We start from the raw sequence: 20,230 nt of genomic DNA, 5'->3' as shown, positions 1-20,230 counted from the left end.
GGTAAGGGAGGAAGCCAGCAACATTCTTGCACATTCATTCTGCCATTCATGCGCAATCACTTTAAATGACTCTTATTACTGTAAATATGTCCAATCTATGTCACTTTAATCGGTTTTATAATGTTACCATTTATGAATTACTTACTGCTGCTACCTTATTACTGCTACTTCTGTAAATACTTCCCATCTATGTCACTTTAGTCCATTTGAAATTGCTATTACTTATTAATCTGTTACTGTGCTACCATTATTTGGAACGTCACATGGCACTATGGCTGGCGCTATATTCTGTGTATCCGTCAAGTGGCGTATGCTGCTGTTTGGACGGTCTGTCTTGTTGCACTTATTGCAGTACGTAGCTCTGTGTTGTTGTTTATTGCCCAGTGTAGCTCTGTGTTGTCTATGTGACTCTCTGTTGTTCTGTGTAGCTTCATAGTCCTGGAGAAATGTTGTTTCTTGATCCTTGAACAATAAAAGAATTGCAACAATATCTGGCAATTACTGGTTGCGCTTTACATGTGTCAATAATCTAAATTTTTTATGTTAGGGCTGAGTCAATTTATACCACAAAACATCCAACCCCATCTAAAGGTTGTAAGAATAATTATTAAGTATTATGTCAGATGAGACCAAAGTTGAACTTCAGCCATAATAGCAAAATGTATATTTGGTGTAAAAACAAAACACAGCACATCACTACAAGAACACGACGCCCGCAGTAAAGCATGGAGGTGGCAGCATCAGTCTTTGTGGCTGCTTTTTTCAGTTAGTACTGGGGCTTTAATCAGGGTGGATAGAATAATTGCTCCAAATACCAGTCAATTTTAGCACAAAACCATATGACTTCAGCCAAAATATTTAAGATGAAGAGGAATTTTTACCTTTCAGCATGCCAATGACACGAAGCACACTTCCAATCAACAAAGGAATGGCTTCACCAAAACAAGATCAAGGTTTTGGAATGACCCAGCCAGATTCCAAAATGATTCCTCTTGGTTTAATTTTTTTACAAAACACATTTTAACCTGGCTGTGTAGACTTGAGTAACTACTGGGATCCCATGTAAGTATTTACATTATTTATGTTGTAGTCGTCCGGTAGGTTTTTTATTCAGAGGTTATTCAGAGTGGGAGTACACTTCAGTTCACCTGCAGCTGATCTTCTTAATGGGATCGGTGCACAGGTGTTCATGATTTCAGCGTTTGAATTCGCCTTAAGCCCTTAACGCCACTGAAGAATAGGGTAAATACGTGTGTTTTGAGAATCACTTTTGGTTATTCCCTTAGATTTAAAACTTTAATTTCACTCTTAATTCGTACAATTTGTGGAAATTTTGTGTGGCGGGAAAATGTAGTTTGTTTGCTTAGTTTGTTGGGAAAATAGGATGTGTGTAAATGATTTAGTGGTTTAATTTTGAAACCATTAATTTATTATTTCTGTAAGTGTGTCAAAATGAATTTAGTAATTGATACAATGAATTCTGTGAGTAAGTGTGCCGTTGATATATTTCGGGAGTCTCCTTCTAAGGAACTGCTTTAAAATAGCAGTTATTGCAAATCACAGTTTTATAAGACTAAAATCACTCCTAGATATAAAATTTTGAAGGAATATTTGCCGAGCATCCTTAGGGGCTGTTAAGTTGAGTTGGGCGTTTTACAAATGGCGTAAGAAAATGATAGTGTTGTGGAGGAAGTGGCTGAACCTTCTGTAAATGAAAACACTATTCGATTATAAGTTAGCAATTAAAGAAAACTGAATTAGTGATGAGAGCTAAGGTGGCTCGCGCTGCCTCTAATGATTTTAATTTTGGTCGAAATCAGAGGGTGGTCCTTCCTTTCTGTGAAAAGAATTTGAAAGTATTTTTGTCATTTCGAGAAGGGGGCAACTTCCTTAATCCTCCTATTATCTTTGGGGTCAATTTGACCCAAGTCAAAGTTAACGTCTGTAAAAACTTGATTGACATATTTTTTTTTACTTCATGACTTTCCCTTATTTAATGAGGAAAAGTCGGTAAACCAAAAATTTTCATAATGATATTTTTTTCAATGTCCTCTACACATTTGTATCCAGCATAGTACCCCACGGTAGGTTTGGGTCAGGTCAGCTTACTTTTGGGGGCTTTTCCACTGGGTGCAGTACGTAGTACCGGATACTTTTTTTAGTACCACCTCGGTTGGGGTTCCAAGCGACCTGAGCTGATACCAAAACGTGACATGAAAACACTGTAGATCACTTATTGGTCTGCGCGAATCGTCACTACTAGTGTAATCACTATAATATAAAAGATTAGCTTTATCTTTATGCTAGCTTGCGCTGTCTCGAGTAAACCTGTTGTCATCTGTGCTTTGCTGTTAGTTCCCAAACTCCCTTTTAACGATTAAAAAAAAAACATCCACAGGTTGAGAATCAGGAACAACAGGTTTTTTCCAGACTGTTGTGCCATATGACCAAAGAGATGAAGTGCAACATACTAGTCAACCACAGTTTTGCAAGAGATTACAGGAGAGGGTGTCGTGCTAGAGGTTGTGGTCAACCACAATTTAGAAAAAGATGAAGAGCAATATCGGGTCAAAAGTTGTGTCAGATGTGCCATAAGACCAAAAAGATGAAGAACAATATACGCACCACAGCAAATTAAAGTTAATTCCAATGATCTGAATAATCAAGGTTTAGAGAAGGAGAAACCAAAGAGATGAAGGGGAAACGTACTAACAGATGCCAAAAAGTTGAAGTCAATCTCAATGATTTGATTAATCAAGGTATACGGAAGGAGGAAGACAAAAAGAAGAAGGAGAAGCCAAAGAGAAGACAGAGAAAACGTTGACATATGTAAAGAAGATTTCATCAGAACTACAACCGTAATGATTGAAGTGATTAAGAAACAAGAACGGACCAATAAGATGTTAACAAAATTAACACGAAAAAAGGAAACAGCAGCAACCGAACCTGGAGACAGATTTGAGACGTATGACAGACAAGGTTGAATCTTTAATAATTTGAGGATTCAGCTCAGTCTAAATATGGGTTTAATTTTTGATGTGTTTTGTAACCTGTGTAACACAGGCCTTCCTTGCATACAAAAAGAGGTACAATGTGGTTTTGCAACACCTTGCGCAAGCAACTTGTAATTTTCTTTCTTTGTTCATAAATAGAGAAATGAGGGTCACCTATTCTATAAGGTGACCAAAGGTATTAGTATATGTTTTTCCTGTTAGAGTAACAAGCTGAAAAACCTGCTCTAGTAGGGATTAAGTTTAGTTTCTTTTTATATTAGTATTTGTTTTCTCTTCCCTTTATAAATGTTTTGTTAACTCACAAGAGGAAGTCGATGTGTAACTCAGGGAAGAATGGAACAAATTGGTATCCAAATAAGGGAAGGTATTCAAAGTTTCTTAGTGTAATCGAGTGTGGCTTGGGTGCTATAAATATGGGAGGCGGTGATTGATCAAGGCCAGGGGTGTCAAACTCAATTTCATCCCGGACCACGTCAGCATTATGGTTGCTCTCAAAGGGCCGGTTGTATTTGAACGACTGTATGAATGGATCAACTCTTTTATTACTGTACATTGCATAATTTTTTCTGCATTTGCTTACTATTGGTTTTGTTAATAACTCAATTAATACCTAGCTTTAAACGTAGAAGCCCAGGCAAATAATGACATAAGTCATTAAATAATCACAAGTGTATGTACAACTATTCTACAGCTTATTTTAAAATAATTGTGGTGACAAAAACACATGTTGTATGTGAGCACACTCAAAATGTTCTGTTATCCTTCATAGTGCAGGTAAGAAAATGAAAGGCATTTTAAGATACTAATAAAGAGTTTTACAATCTCCACCATAATATGCATTTATTAGACACAGATACTCTCGCTTGTCATTTCACTGTAAAACCTGACAGTTAACTTACAGTAACTCAAACCATTTAAGTAAACCGGTTGCATTAGACCATTTAAGTTTTAAAACACATAAATTTAAGTACTGTGAACTTGAGTCATGTGCAATTATGCACTTATATTTAAGTAGTGTGAACTTAAATATATGTGAATAACTGCATATGACTCAATTTGTTTAAGTTCACAGTACTTAAATGTATGTGTTTTAAAACTAATGCAACCGGTTTACTTAAATGGTTTGAGTTGAGTTAACTTTTAGGTTTTACAGTGTTCTTGCCCTCTTTGCAAAAAAGCTGTGATTTTTTTTACCTGGCTTTAAGTGTCTGATTGACTGACGTCTCATGAGTTTAGTGTTGTAGGCTACAGATCAATAGTTTCAATCGTTTATTAAAAGTAATCGGCTCAGATGAGTCATTAGTACGCGTATTTTGCGGGAATAGACGCGTTGTTAACTAATCCCAGCTGGACATCGTGAAACATTTCTGTAAACGAGACGGAAAACATTTTCTCGCTGGATGCGCGTGAGGGTGCGCGAGAGAGGGAGAGAAAGCATGAGCAGATACTGTCCGTTTCCATATGCAGAGGTCGCATATGCAGCGTCATCAAGCCTGGTTTATTTAAGTTAACTGACCATTACATGCGCAAGTCATACGCATATTACAACTATTTACTATAAACGAAGAATAATATTCAACTTTATAATTGTTAACATTCTGAAACAAGACAGTCTTGATGACGTATGCAGCCTGGAAATGCGACCTTTGGAGGCAGCAGCCTTTGCATTTAGAAACGGCCACTCTAGTTTTTTAATATTTATAAATTGTTTTGTATGTTTTGATTCTTTTGTGCAGCACTTTAGAAACTTTGTGTTTATAAAATGTGCTATATAAATAAAGTGGATTTGGATTTGGATTAGTAATGCGCGCGTGCGGGGCACTGCGTTCTCTCTCCTGCAATCATCAACATTATCACTGTAATTACATTACAAAAAGACTTTGGCGGGACAAAAAATAGTTTTGGTGGCTGCTTAAAAAATCTATGTAGGAAATAACCTGCAAAAAATAAAACGTATAATAACAATAAAATATTTTGTAGACTCTGGCAGGCCACATAATTAACATAACTTGTAAGCTCTCTTCACCACGACGAACGGCCTAGATCAGGGGTGTCAAACTTAAGGCCCGCGGGCCAAATTCGGCCCGCCCCTTCATTTCATCTGGCCCGCGGGCCTTAAGTTTGATACCCCTGATCTAGGCCGTTCCTCAGGGTGAAGACTGCCCGCATTTTATTTTTTTATTATTATTGTTTGTTACGAAAAACTTTGTTCATTAAACTAAAGCCATATGCCTATGGTGATTCGTAAACTTTTTTAAATTAAGTCTCTGAGTGACTTTATTTATTAAAAGGAGGTAGTTTACACTTGAACAAATCATAGACCAGCTCTCCAGAGCCGGATCCAGCTGAGCCTGGCACGGACACCACCCAAGGTTACTGAAAACATAGCAACCCACTTAATCTAGAGATGAGAAAGAGCCAATCACTTTGCAGTGTGAGTTTGGTTTATGTAAATGTACATTTGCTGGGTGATGTGGATGATGAATTGCTAAATTATATGGATGCGGGGTATTTTAGAGAATATAGGCAGGATATCAAATACAGCAAGACTTGCAGTTGGTGGCGGCACATCTGCGACGCGCACTTCTGCATATATGCTTAAATGCAACTTAAATGAGGCTCAGCAGAAAGCGTTGCCTGACACCATGGGTGTTTGTACAGAAACTGTCATGTGAGACAGAGAGGAGGTGATAAATGCGATGTGCAAACATCTATTTGTGGTGGTCAATTTGAATTTTGTGGCGGACTGAGAAATAAATGAATGTATTGGGATGTACAACACCGCTCTCAATTGTATGATGTCACAGCTGTATGCAGCGCAAATATAAAGACACGCCTATAATCCTTCCCACTCCGAAGTGTTACTAAACTCGATGGAAAAGCGAATCAAGCCAAAGTGAGGTGAGCTGACCCGACCAGACCCAAACCAAACCGTGCGGTACTATGCAATGAAAAAGAACCAATTTTGTAGCATCATAAAAGCCTGCACAGAAGCCTACTAAACCTACTAAACTTGTGCTCTGTTAGCTATCTCTTTATGCTCCCTCTCAATTGAAAATGGCCTCGAAGCAAAGGTTTTCTGTGAATGAGATTTTGTCAAAGCTTTTTGACAGTAAAAGTGACATAGAGGAGGATGTGTCCGAGACTGACGATAATAATAATCAGTGCCCTGATTATGAGGAATTATCCTCAGATGACAATGATACTCCTAGCGTTGATCCTCTTTTTGTTTCTCAACCACCAGCAGTCACATTTCCTTAAAAAATGGAAAGTTATTATGGTCCTGCTCCCCACTCGAATGACAGGCTAGACTAAAGGCTAAATATAGTACATTTTTTTCTATTATACTATAGGGTCCGCGTACGTACACCACCAGATTTTTGAGACTCTGCGTACATTGTATGTGTAGGTCACACATGCACCTACGGCAGAATGTAGTATGTAGCCCAAGAGATGAATTGTATTTTGCCGCATATGCATGCTTCAAACATCTGTGTACATGTACGGGTCAAATAAATTATATTTTCACTGCTGTGCTTTCACCCGTGTCCATACATTTGCATTCATGTAAAAAACACACTATACTCATATTTAACGTAGTTCAAATGTAGAGGTGCGACAAGCACACTGAAATAGATCTAGGCTTGACGGCGCTGCAGCCAGTTGAAAATACTGTCCAGCTGCCATTCCCTCTAAAAACAAACAGTGCTAATTAGCACTAAAAGTGGTTCACTGGCTTGTATTAATAGGGGAACCATTTTCAGTACCTTTTGTAGCACCTGTGAAGTACCTGTGTAGAACCATGTTGTGCTATGTAGAACCATATGTGGTGCTATATCACCACATATGGTTCTTCATAGGTGCTATATAGCACTTAAAATGGTTCACCTATGATTACGAGCCTTTAGAGCTTTTAAGCACCAATTTTTTTTTTGAGTGTTCGACCATTGTGCAGTGTTCACGTCTTGCGCTGGAGTTTATATTTGCAGCCATGATCCCGACATTAAAAATGCAGAGGCCAAGACAACGTGGTGGCTGTCTGGCTGATATACTCTCCCAAATGGAATAGACTTGTGGGTAAGGTGTATTTTTGGGAAAGGTGACTCTTTGCAGATGCACTTTCTTATTGTGATGATTCAGTTTTGGGAGATGAAGGTGTTACATGTGATATGTATGTTTATTTATTTGTCTAGGGGACAGGAATTTTTTTTTGTGCTTTGTGTTAAGCAGATTCCTTACACCTGTGGGCTATTAAAGTGCTATATAAGAAGCCAAATTGCCATCTTCTAGCGGCACGGAGTCCAGACACGGAGTGCTCTAAAGGGCTCATTAGAGTTGTGCGTAGGTCCTATGGCGTAGGTTACTAGTCGGTTTTCATTTATACTTTTGCGTCGTTGTCCGCATCGACGTGCAAACACACATGCAGACCCCTGGTAGGCAGTATCCACACGCTTAACCACAGTAGCAGCGCAACCGTCAATGAAAAGGCAGCTTGGCAAGTTTAACCCACAAGCGAAGAAGAAAAAGCAACTTGTTGTGTATGTTTTGAGAAGACCAGCAGTGATGGAAGCAAATAAATATACAGCAACTAATGTTGCAGTATGAGTTAAATCACTCCTCAACTTGGTCCATCTTTGTTCTCACCATCACAAACGGAATTACCTAGTTTTTACTTAAATGCAGTTTTTTACCTGATGGGAGGGGTTCTAGTGGACCAATCACAGCGTAGAATCCGCGTAGAACTGACGCGCTGTTAAAAAATTGGTCAGGTGCACGTCAGGCTATGCAGAGGCTATGGATAACCTATGCCGTAGACCTTATGCACGACTATAAATTCGACTTAATGTGTTTCTTGAATTTTCCTGATTATTTTTTTCTACATTGTGTTAATTATAATTTTAATACATTTCCCTATTTGACCGAGCCTTTACTGTATGTTACCCCTCTTTTGTGTTATGGTAGTGGCTGTAACAAAGAAAAATATTAAACTGATCCAAACTATTGAACACACACAACTATAGGAATTATGTTGTGAATAAAAACTCAAAATAACTCAAAACTATATTATATTTAACATCTTTAAAGTAGCACCCCTTTGACCTAGATGTTGCAATAAATGTACTCATTGTATCAAGCAGATCTGAGGTCTCAACATGACATGCTTTTTAAACAGTACTGAGTGCTTTCTCATCTATTTTGGGGTCCTATTGAAGTCATCCTAGTCAAGTCATCCATATTACAACATTTTAATAAAATGTTTATTTTGAAAAGACAGAAATTCATATGTTGCCACAATTATATTTGTCTTCAAAAGTAAAAAAAAATAACATATTTAAAAATCAAGAAAAACATTTCAGTCAAGTGACTGATAGTTTATGTGTTCTTGTATATTAATGCATCATTGAAAATGAGTATCGGAGGGGAGTGAATTCCTGAGCTGTACCTCTCATTGGTTCATTATGTCAGTTTGACTGGTTTTGTTTGTATATTAATACATATTTAAATGAATACATTTATTTCTGCCTTGAACATGTTGTTTCTCTATATTGTCATGTGCTTAGGAGAATCACAAAACATATTTTTAACTCTTTCTGCTAACTATGGTACACGTCTTTGTCTGAGCAGTTCACAGTTAAAGCCTTAATTTTTCATCTGCATCATCACAGAACAAAGAAGGATATTGTTTAAGTCTCTGACTGTGAGAAAGTACATCTTATCACCATGTTTTGGATCTGTTCACTGATCTAGTTACAACAAACTCTACAGACTTTAACCTTGAGAAAGCTGTGTGTGTGTGTGTGTGTGTGTGTGTGTGTGTGTGTGTGTGTGTGTGTGTGTGTGTGTGTGTGTGTGTGTGTGTGTGTGTGTGTGTGTGTGTGTGTATTATTGTCAAAAATACTCAAGATAGCTTTATAGGCATGGTAAAAGGGGTCTTTTCCCAAAACATAGAAACATTAAATATACTGTACATATTTACAATCCATATTTACATTTACTGTCTTTGTTACAGGATATCCTAAAATAAAAATAATTTGGCGTTAGTTTTTAGTGAGATTCTTTTGATCTCAGTATTAATGAAGTTGCCTATTATGGACTTATATTGGCTGCTCCTTCTTTGGATGCCAAGTCATCCATATCAAGAAATTTTTTCCTAATACAATTTTTGTAATAAAAAAATTAATAGGTCAGAACAATAATATTTTTCTCCACATAACAAACTTCGGAAAGTGCTAAAAATATATACCATAAAGAGTAGGGGTGTACCCCAACATCCTGGTCAAATTTGAACGCTGGCCTAATAATGATCCATATACACATACATACATACATACATATATACAGCTGTGGGAAAAACTAAAAGACCACTTACAGTTTTTACTTTAATCATCACTTCTAAATGTGTTGTGACCATTTCATTCCAGTGTTTTTTGAATTTCAACAAAAACAAACCTCAGGAGTGACATAAAGTCACCCAACAGTAAAGGTAAAAAACGGAGAGCGTGACAAGACCCACATTTTTTAACTTTTTTTAAAAACAGCCAAATTTTCCTAAAATACATGTAAAAACATTTGTTTTTGTTATTGAAAAATCAATATTAACTTGTTTTCTCTGCGGTATTGAAGATCGGAAAACACTGCATTTTTTTTTGTTATTTTGACCATGTTTTCCCTATTTAAATTTTCAGTAAATAAATGCAAATAAAAACATAATTTTTATTATAAATTTTGCAAAAATGTTGTTAGTTGACAGAATGAAACAGAAATTATGATTTTACTTAAATTAAAAAAATTAAGGCAGCCAAAATAGTGTAGCTTATATTCTCTTGTAAAAAAAGCCTTCTATGAATTTTATAACTTTATTATAACAGCAGTGTAACTTGAAAAAATTGTTTTTAATCTGATGTGAACTGCATGTTTTTGAACCTTGAAAAGTATCAAAACATAGACAGATTACTCCACTTACACAGCTATCTTTTAAAAATAAGCTAATGAGTTAAAAATAATCAGAAAAAAAGTTGAACGAGTTATTCAACCTCAACAACAACAATATACTGTCAAACTGCTCACCTCTCTTGTCTCATTAAGTAATGTTTGATGAACTGTGGCAGCTCTGTCTGGAGATTAAAGGTCCTGGGGAGCCACATCGGTCCCTGACCTCCACTCGCTCTCCGGGCTACAGACGCCATGCAGTCTTTAGTAGTGAGCACAGTCTCACAGGGGAACTGGTTGAGCAGGACATGAGGTCGTTCCGCACTCATTTTCCTAACAGTTAATTAAACAGTAAATAATAAAAATTACTAAATAATATAAAAATAAAAAAAATAATTATTTGCATGTATGCATTTGGCAGGGGCTTTTATCCAAAACAACTTACAGTGCATTACAAGGTACACATTTTTAAATCAGTTTGTGTTACCTGGGTTTGAACTAATGACCTTTTGCGCTACTAACACAATACTCTCCCTCTAAGCTTTGCAGGAACACCATGATTACCATGTTTCAAGGGTCAGGGTTTGCCTAATTTTTGATGATTTAGGGGTTTTGCCTTACCCCACTCCCCCCTTATACTTAGAAAACTAAATTGTGTGTTATATGTGATATACATATCCACCTGTAATCTCGGATATGAGAAAAGGCCCAGATAATATCGGCCTCCTCCTCATTTTCGGTAAACTGGAAACGTGGATGTTTCAGATTGTCTGTAACCTGCTTTAACTCAGAGTAGACCCTGGGGACAGACAGAAAAACAAATGCTTAATGCACTTTATTGTTTTGACCTTATGTAATATTTCTTTCAATTTCCAAGTTTAAAAACAAATCAATAAATAATAGAAATTAGTCTATTATTTTTGGATTTTCATGATACTGTTTAAAATGAATTATTTAATGACACCTTTTATCTTAATATACAAATATGGTCATCAATACCTAATATCTATTACCTACAGTGGTATAAATAAACTTAACCGGGCAGTTTCCCGGACAAGGATAAACTAGTCCTAGACTAAAATAAATGTATGAGCTGTCCAAACTGAAAACAACTTGCAATGACATATCCTACATCAGTGCCCTTTGTTTTGCCTCAAAATGCACACAAGTGAAGTTTTTAAACTAGTTACAATCTTAGTAAGGATTTACAGATCTTTGTGTGTTAAGCTTTTACACATTATGTGTCATGTTGTGTTGATTTTTGTGTTAAAATAAAACAGAGGTGTGTTAAAAATAACACAAAATGTGTTATTTCAATAATAACACAGAGATGGGTGGATTCTGGGACAACGCATTTGGTGTGTTGTCCCGTAATAAACACTAATGTGTTGTTTTTAAAACATTAATTCTAAGAGTGTATATTTCCTAATTAAAATAAGGCATAGTCCTGGCTTAAGCTAATCCCTGTCCGAGAAACCACCCCAATATCTTCTGTATGCAATGTAATTTGGTGCCTCTCTGTAGTTTGTTAGTGTAAAACTGACTACAGCGAATCTCTCAATGAAACAAAAGTTACATCACCTGTTATGCCATATTAGTAAAATAAAAAATATCTGTCGAAACTCAAGCATAACTTATTACACCCACAGATTCAACCTTGGACGTACATAATGTTTAATGCTACATAATGTTGGTCATTAGTGATTCAATTTTGCCTAAAATTGGGTCAGATCTGTTATTTCTGAGTTAGCAATATTTAAATAGGAAAACAGGAACATGTAAAAATGCTAGACAGTTTTGTGTCACATTCCCTTTCATTTGTTCCCCTCTGCTTTCTCTGTTCTGAAACACTATAAACTACTGACACTTCTTATCCTCCCATAACCATTTTCTTTACTGCATGGATTAACATTTTTGTGCTTAGTGGCCTCAACACACCTCCGCAGGGGCAGGGTCGGAAGGGCCAAAAAGGGCACTTTGAAAACAACACAGATACATATATAATGCATAACACATCAGTCAATTAAAGAGATATTCCCAAATATTAATATTACTAATTATTAAATATTACTAAATATTATTTACTTAATTTTTTTTCCAAATCTAAATACTGATAATAAGAAAGGTAATTAAGTGGAAATCCAATACTGTTGATATATTTAAAACTTTTAATGAATAAAACATAGAATAAAAACATGTATAATAAGACATGTACAAATGAACAGCTTTTGATACAGTCAGTAACCATAGCTTATTATAGTAAAATTATAATACAATGTTAATCAATGTCACAAAAACATGTCATACTCTTTAACTATAATAAAACCATGGATTCTTTTCATATTGGGAAATATACCACAAAACTTTATGTCAGTAAATAAAAAAAGAATACCCACTGGACTGGTAGATCTTACACTTTTAAGAAAAAGGGTTCTATATAGTACCAAATAAGGGTTCTTCAGCTTGTAACAATAGCAGCACCCTTTTTGGTACTATATAGAACCCTTTTTTAGATGGTTGTATATAGAACCTTGCCTTAAAAAGTGCTAAATAGAACCACAGTGGTGCTATAAAGAACCCTTTCATTTATCAGCAGTCAGGAGGATTATTTTTGTTTATATTTTTGTTTTGTTTTTTATTTATAGCACTTTATAAGGTTTAACAGTTTAAAAACAGAACTTCAAGACATCAGAAAAATACTTTTATTTTCACTTTTTCTTTACATGAGGTGTCGTACAATAATAAATAAATGTATAAAAATCACAATCAAAATAAATATGTATTATTATGCAAATATAACAAATCACTACTCAAATGAGATATGGATGTTAAATAACTGCTTGAATATTAAATGAATATTAAATAAATTAACAATAAAAATTGGCCAAGACAATAACTCTAAATAGACAACAATTACATAAAAACATTAAAATCATGACATGCCACATCAAAACAGGCAAATGATAAATATTGAATATTAACATACTATGACATTACATTCAGATGTAAACACTTTAGCAAAAACAGATAGATGGCATAAAATACAAATTAATGGGATGTTAATAATACATTAATAACTGTAAAAATAAAAGTCAATAGGATTGTGTCAATGTTTGTAGAAGCTTACAAAAAAGTCCATATTTGTTTGCTGGATCATTGTACAGTACATGCTTCTTCCAATGTTTCTTTTGTGGCATTGAAGCTGAACATTTAGTCAGATAAGAGTGAGATAAGAGCTGGTCTGTTATTGTCATGTTGAGACACAGACTGTGATTACCACAGATTCCCATCACTTTGCAGTGGTCATCATTTGGTGAACTGTACAAGGTTGAGCATCAGGCCGAACAAGATTTGGTTCTGTCGATCATGGGTCAAAGGATAAGACATGGAGACAAAAAGTTAATATTAGCCTGGAGTTTGCTTACATACTGTATGTAAAACATGATTTGACAGAAGTTTTAATATGATTCTGCTCAAGCTACCTGTTATGTTAGTAAATACCTGAATGGTTGTTGAAAGATTTATTCATAAACCACTGTTATCAAGCCAATGACCGACCTGCAGCTATCCAACTTACTAGAGCTATGATCCACCTACAACATAACAAAATAATATAAGTAATTCTGCTATTACAAGTAAATGTGCCACAAGAACACACACACAATCTCCAAAATGTTTAAAAAGTAAATAACTATTATCATTTTAATATCAGCATTGAAAGAAACATGCATACATCACCTTGAAAAACAGGATGTGTCTCCAATATCAAGCGGTCATACGCACTGCCTTAACTCCCAGCAAGATTACCTCACATACAAAAACTCTGAAATATCAATAAAAAAAAAAACTAAACACATATTGTACCACATTCTTCTGATAATAAGTTTAATAAACTTAATGTACAATATACATGTATGCTTTTTAACACTTTAACAAATCATTATCCTAAGTCATTGTTAAAGCAGAGTCCTCTAAATATATCATTTAAAACAGTATGAAGCTTACCTGTTATAAAGGGAATGAAGCTTACAGTATAAAGTTTACCTGTTATAAAATAAATAAATTATAATAAGAACACACAAAATTCAATTTTCAAAATGTTTTTGAAAGTAAATGATGATTATTTTACTCTCTTACCTGTTTGTGTTGTTAGTCTGCAGGCAGTTCAGCAGGACTGATGATTCAGGGCTTTACAGGTGAAAATAATCAGGAGGCAGCTTGAAAATAACTGACTAAATTTAAAATCAAAGAAGGTGGGAACTGAAGAAACCCTTTTGCGAAGACAAAGAACCATTTCAGCAAAAAAAGGGTTCTTCATTAAGCTATGGTTCCATATAGAACCTTTACCATCATTTCAGAACCTTCAAAGAACCATTTTTCTTAAAGGAATAGTCTACCCTTTTGCCATATTAAACTATGTTATTACCTCAACCTAGACGAATTAATACATACCTATCTTTTTTCAATGCGTGCACTGTACAGCGTGTTGTGAATGTGTTAGCATTTAGCCTAGCCCCATTCATTCCTATGGTACCAAAAAAAAGTTTTATTTTGTGGCACCATACTTACTGGTATAACTCCTCATGTAACAGTCTTTAAATAGGGAAAACACGGAAGTGTTTGGTGGCTTCCCTGTTTGGTACCATAGGAATGAATGGGGCAAGGCTAAATGCTAACACATTCACAACACGCTGTACAGTGCATGCATTGAAAAAAGATAGGTATGTATTAATTTGTCTAGCTTGAGGTAATAACATAGTTTAAAATGGCAAAAGGGAAGACTATTCCTTTAAGAGTGTAGAACATGCTAAACCATGCTACTATTGTTAAATCGACTTGGATAAAACAAATCAAACGTTTTTGCCAAAAATGTATATGGTAGCAATCAAGTTTTTAAACTTTTATTGTAATTAATTAAGCTGAACTCATATGCCACATTTGCTTAATTTTTAACCCCTTACTAGTCAAAGATCTTTACACATTTTTTAACTATCATGCAAACTCTGCCTAGATGCACAGAACTTCAACTCCGTCAGCAACACCCTATTGGTGTTTAACTTCATGCACTGCTGTGCACACTGATCGGCATATGACATCAGAGTATAGCGAGAGTAAGCTACTTCTAGATCAGTGATTTTAAATGACTCTCGCGATACACGCAAATGTCATACGCTGAAGTCGAACCCCCTTTTATTACGCAACTTTCAACTATTTTTAAGTTTGCTATGAATATTTTGTATTATTATTTTTAGCAGCAATGGTAACATATTTTATTTATTATAGTTATTATTTTTATATTTTCCCCCTAAGACCAGAAGGCCACAAAAGGGGCAGGGGCTTAAAAAACTAAAGGCAAAGGTTCAAGTTATTAAATGATCAAATTTTCATAGATGAGCATGCGTGTTCTCCATATAAAAGTAAAAAAAATGCAATACCACCAACCACTGTATGTTTATTGTTGGTATATGATTTTGCACATTTCCATGTCCAGTAATACAATATTTGGATTTAGCCAACAACTAAGCCCCTTGCTTTGTCTAAATGATTTACTTATAGGGGTGGTGATGGCGAAGTGGATCTTTGGTGTGAGATACCCGGGTTCGAATCCACTGTGACACACCATTGTGTCCCTGAGCAAGACACTTAACCCCTAGTTGCACCAGAGGCGTGCGACCTCTGACATATATAGCAAGTGTAAGTCGCTTTGGATAAAAGCGTCAGCTAAATGAATAAATGTAAAATGCAAACAGTGAAAAGTATTTTAATTCTGCGTTCCTCAGTGTGCTCTCTTTTCGAGTAAACGTCAACAGTCACAGATGTTACTGACAGAGAAGAAGGCTAATCGAGTTCATCATGACTTAACGGAAGGTTAGCAGTTAGCAGTAGTGTTTCCCACACATACCTTTCTTTGGTGTGAGTCTGTGTGCTATGTCACGTTTTTAGCAGCAATTGGTTGGATTAAACAAGGAGTTAGTGGGTTGTGTCTAGTCACTATTTTATAGACAACAGAACATATAATATGATAAAGTAGCATTCAGTTGTGTTAAAATGCAATATAATGTGACAGATCAAAAAGTAAAACATGACACGATGACGTCATATATATGCTAATTGGCGTGTGACGTCATCACTGCCACAGTCTCTCAAAATCCTGTGGGAAACACTGACACATTTACGTAAACATTTTAAACCTTGTCTTCCTTGGAGGAACAAAGACAGGTTTCTTTGCACTGCCATCAGACCAAAGATCTGAACACCAGGATGTGAATTACTGTATGTGCCTATGATTTACTGTGTGAACTGAGATATGCACATACTCAGCCATACACAAGTTACTCTCCTCTTCATATCAGTGTGCTCACATGGTTTTGACACTAAATTAAATATGAAGTGGGCCCCATGTTGGACTGTCATGTGCTCAAATATGCATAATAAAATAGTTTTGTTCCATTGCAAGAAGCGTAGAATGGGCCTATTATTTCACTAATAATGAATGATGGTTATGTGGTAAGGGCATACTGATCCATACAGTACCCAGGTACGTTTGACCCCCAAAGCATGCTTCGTTTGGCTAGTGTGATCGCGCCATACTGTACCAGGGTGTGGTAAGCTTAAACTTCCCCTGCTACGCCTAGCAAAGGTGGTCTTTGGCACAGTTCGCTTTGATTTGGTGGATAGGGCACAAGCACCTTAAGAGCCAAAATGCAAAACTTTTACTCTGATATGCACAGCACACATGTCTAACCAATTAAGCTACAAGAACTTCTGAATCCTGAACACATTCTCAATTAATATACACTGTTAAAAACTTTTGATTGGTATTTACAGAAATAATAAACATTTTTTTTTTACAATTATTGATGGCTTGTTTTGTACTACATTAAAGATGAACCCTTGTAACTACCATAAAACTGCATGTTATTTACATACTTAACATGTGTTGTGTGTTGATGTAAAATGATGTGCATGTTTTTGCATGTTTAAGTGTTCTTTTTTTATCTTTAACCAAAAACCACAGCTCTAGATTTTTAACAAAAAAATCAACAAACCTTTTTTTATACAATATTTTATGACTAAGCTCATGGAAGGAAACTGATTGGCAAAGATTACTAATCTACATACAATCCAAATACTCACTTTAAAACTTTCCCGTCTGGCACACAGTAAGGCTCAATGTTCATGGGAAGCTTCTCCTTGTTCTCCTGGAGGATGGTCTAGAAAACCACAAAAGTGCAAAAAGCAGCATGGGTTATTGACAATTTAATTAAATAAAACCTCTTAAGACACTCCAAGGTTAAATATGTTAAAAACCAGCATGATAGTTGGAGTTAGTCACTTTGCATAATACAAGCGAATACAATATACTGTTAACATATATAACATCTTTGAAACAAATGAAGACATTTTGAAAAACCTCCTAACATAAACAACACTAAACATGCTTACTTCATAGTACAGGTCAGATGGCTCTTGGACGTCATCACTGATGCCCTGAAGATCATCAGGTAGCCATGGTAACAGTCGGCAACTCCTCACCAAAGAGTCCGTCTCACCATACGAATAATCTCGTGTCACCTCATCTAATGGACAGGTTGAAACTCAAATCAAATACATCAACTAAAAAATACTGTGACACAATACATTTAGCAGATACTTTTATCCAAAGTGACTTGTGTGGGATTTGATTTTGTTTTATTAATCGTGCTGTTTATAATCTTAATTCATGTGTATTGATACAATAATGATTTCTGTGCTGAATACAAGAATGTTATCTGTGTGTGTGTAAAAGCTGCAAGAGGGATTAGTTAGGAATGTGCATCTGGTAATAGTCAAGATAAAAGGGGCCTGAGGGAAAACACACTGAATAGATGGTTTTAATAATGATTAAAGTGTTTGCTTAGAAGTAGTATTGCAGTAAAAGATTTAATATGTGTTTATCTATCTAAAGAAGTTAATGTGTGCCTTATTCATATAACCAATTTTACGAATAATGAAATGATGTCATGATATTGAAATGTGTTTTACATAATAATCATTTTCATCTTACAGCTTATGTTTTTTTATGAATAAATGAATGTTTTATTAATGATTTGTTTTTAAGAAAGCATTATAATATGCTATGTGAAGTCAATCATATGTGAAGTGGAAAAGTACTGGGGGGGGGGGAACTGACAAATTGCAGGACTCTCAATTGTGCGGAGAACAGTTTGTTTTTTCTTTGTCTGTGTGTGTCTATCTTCGCCTACCGGCTGAAACTGGGCGTGGTGAGGGAGTCAGATTCACAAGGAAAAGCAGCCTTTGTGGGTGGAGATTCTAAGAAGAAGAACGACGTCATATACTCTATAAATAAATGTTTTCCCAAATGCTGTGCGTTCGTTGCTTGCCGATTGTGGCCTTGAGACGACCCAGCGCGCTGTAAAACTTTTTCATATCTGATCAATAAATATTTGAACTTAGATATTTGTATTTTGTGCCTTTCCTCTAAATTATGAACATGCAATGGACGCCTTAAAGTCCAACACTTGCAACAGTGAGGAAAACAATACAGTGATTTATCTTAGGATGCCAAAAATATGCAATACAATAAGTTATAAAGAAGTACAATACAAAGTTAAAAATAGCTTACAATGCACGAGTTATGAGTCACAAATAAAGTGAATACAAAAAGATAAAAAAAAATTTTGTTCCACAGTATCAGAAACAATGTTTAAGTCGGAGAAAAAATGCCTCACAATGCAAGAAAAACTCTGCATTGTTCAGTGTTTTAGGTTCTAGATTACAAGCACACAATAAAGCCCTGTTGGTCACCATCAAATTTCCAAGCATGAAACAACCTATAAAGTCGACCACAAGTGTAAAATATAATCCCATTAACTTCTTATTGGGTGTTAATGGCTAACACAGAGGCGCGGGAAGATATTTTCGGTAGGGGGTGCTGGGGGTGTTATAGAACGTAGAGTTATAGAATTCTAAAGTTGTTCACAAGCTCTGTATTCTGCAGATCACTCTACCTATGTCTTCTTTTAAAAACTCACTCGCCCCTCCCATCCATAAAGTACAGCTGAGCTAACGGTGAATACTATATAGCCTATTGCAACATAGTAGAGTTTTGATTCTCTGCCCGGGCCGGGCCGCTACTATCGTCGGGCCGGGCCGTTTATTAAGCATATTTTTTAATCATACTTTATTAGCCTAATTGGGTGGGTAGAAAGCTATGCCATATAATCAGAAATATTATATATAGACTATATTTAGGCAAATGTGTATAACAAGTGTAAAGTAACAAATGTGTCCAAAAAGTTACACAAATTACAAAATGATATGTAAAAGTTTGAAAATGCAACGCGAGTCATGTGCAGAGTCTCCTCTGGCACGCATCAGGCACCGGGCCTGCTGTATGTTGTAGCTTAAGTGCAACATGGAGTTTGAAGATGTAAAGAAAAAAACCAGGAGAATTAACTTTGAGCAAGTTTGTAGGAAAGTCAGAGGTATGGAACCAGTTTATGTACACGTATGCATTCTCACTCGTACCAGTAGCCTAGTACGCCTTCTTTGTTGACCTTAAGTTTGCTTAAGTTTTTTTATTTCTAAATTCTAACATGGAAACTTTATTGACATCACTCGAGTTAAAGTAGCATTTCACCCGTAGAAACATTAATCTTTATTGAAGTGTTATATTTGTAGGTGAAATTTAACATACATTTAGAATTTGGTGCCTATTTGACCGAGAAAAGGGGTGTAAGTCTCACTCCCTCAACAAAGATATTGGACTTCCTTCTTTCAATGATGCAAAATGATGATTTTTACATCATTGAAAGAAGGAAGTGCACCACTGAAATTGTATTTCTCCTGTCTCAGTGGCAACTGAGAGAATTATGCATGACCATTCAAAAACATGACTGGGGTTCTAACTAACAAAGCTTTATGCAAATGGGTGAAGTGTCCCTTTAAGGCGATTAGTGGACCTTTCAATTCATATTTGTGTCTTAAGTTTTGTTTCAGTTTGCCATGCCTCCTGCATGGTGGTGTAAAAATAAGATTTTTCGACTTTAAAATTCAAACATCATATCCTTAATTGTCGGAATATATTCCATATGGATTCATTTGGATTTATAGACGTTTAACATTGAAAAATGTGAAACATGACACCTTTGTTAGCATTGGCTTAACAAATTGGAAAAAAGCTCTAGATCTCTTTAGAGAGCATGAGAAAGCACCTGCCCATAAAGTAAGCATGCTTTCATGGCATAGCTTTAAATCCAGTGCTGCTCATGGCACAGTAATTA

General features: G+C 35.7%; 1 protein-coding gene and 1 long non-coding RNA gene across 2 annotated transcripts in view; both read right to left on the bottom strand.

Moving 5' to 3' along the window:
- Positions 1–20,230, bottom strand: part of ttll12 (tubulin tyrosine ligase-like family, member 12) — a 100,357-nt gene that overhangs the window by 35,578 nt on the left and 44,549 nt on the right. The window contains exons 5-8 of the mRNA XM_065265585.2: positions 17,391–17,524; positions 17,082–17,158; positions 10,627–10,743; positions 10,083–10,277 (exon numbers count right to left, since the gene is read on the bottom strand). Of these exons, the coding sequence (XP_065121657.1) occupies positions 10,083–10,277; positions 10,627–10,743; positions 17,082–17,158; positions 17,391–17,524 (523 nt within the window). The remainder of the gene's footprint in view (positions 1–10,082; positions 10,278–10,626; positions 10,744–17,081; positions 17,159–17,390; positions 17,525–20,230) is intronic.
- On the bottom strand, positions 12,458–14,650 carry LOC135737477 (uncharacterized). Its single transcript, XR_010528510.2, has 4 exons — positions 13,950–14,650; positions 13,683–13,767; positions 13,446–13,537; positions 12,458–13,301 (listed from the first exon to the last, which is right to left on the bottom strand). It is a non-coding gene; the product is annotated as an uncharacterized lncRNA (long non-coding RNA).

The sequence above is a fragment of the Paramisgurnus dabryanus genome, chromosome 1 (assembly GCF_030506205.2).
Source record: "Paramisgurnus dabryanus chromosome 1, PD_genome_1.1, whole genome shotgun sequence".
Taxonomy (NCBI): Eukaryota; Metazoa; Chordata; class Actinopteri; order Cypriniformes; family Cobitidae; genus Paramisgurnus; species Paramisgurnus dabryanus.
The sequence above is the reverse complement of the archived record's forward strand: the minus strand, read 5'-3'. Positions and strand labels throughout refer to the sequence as shown.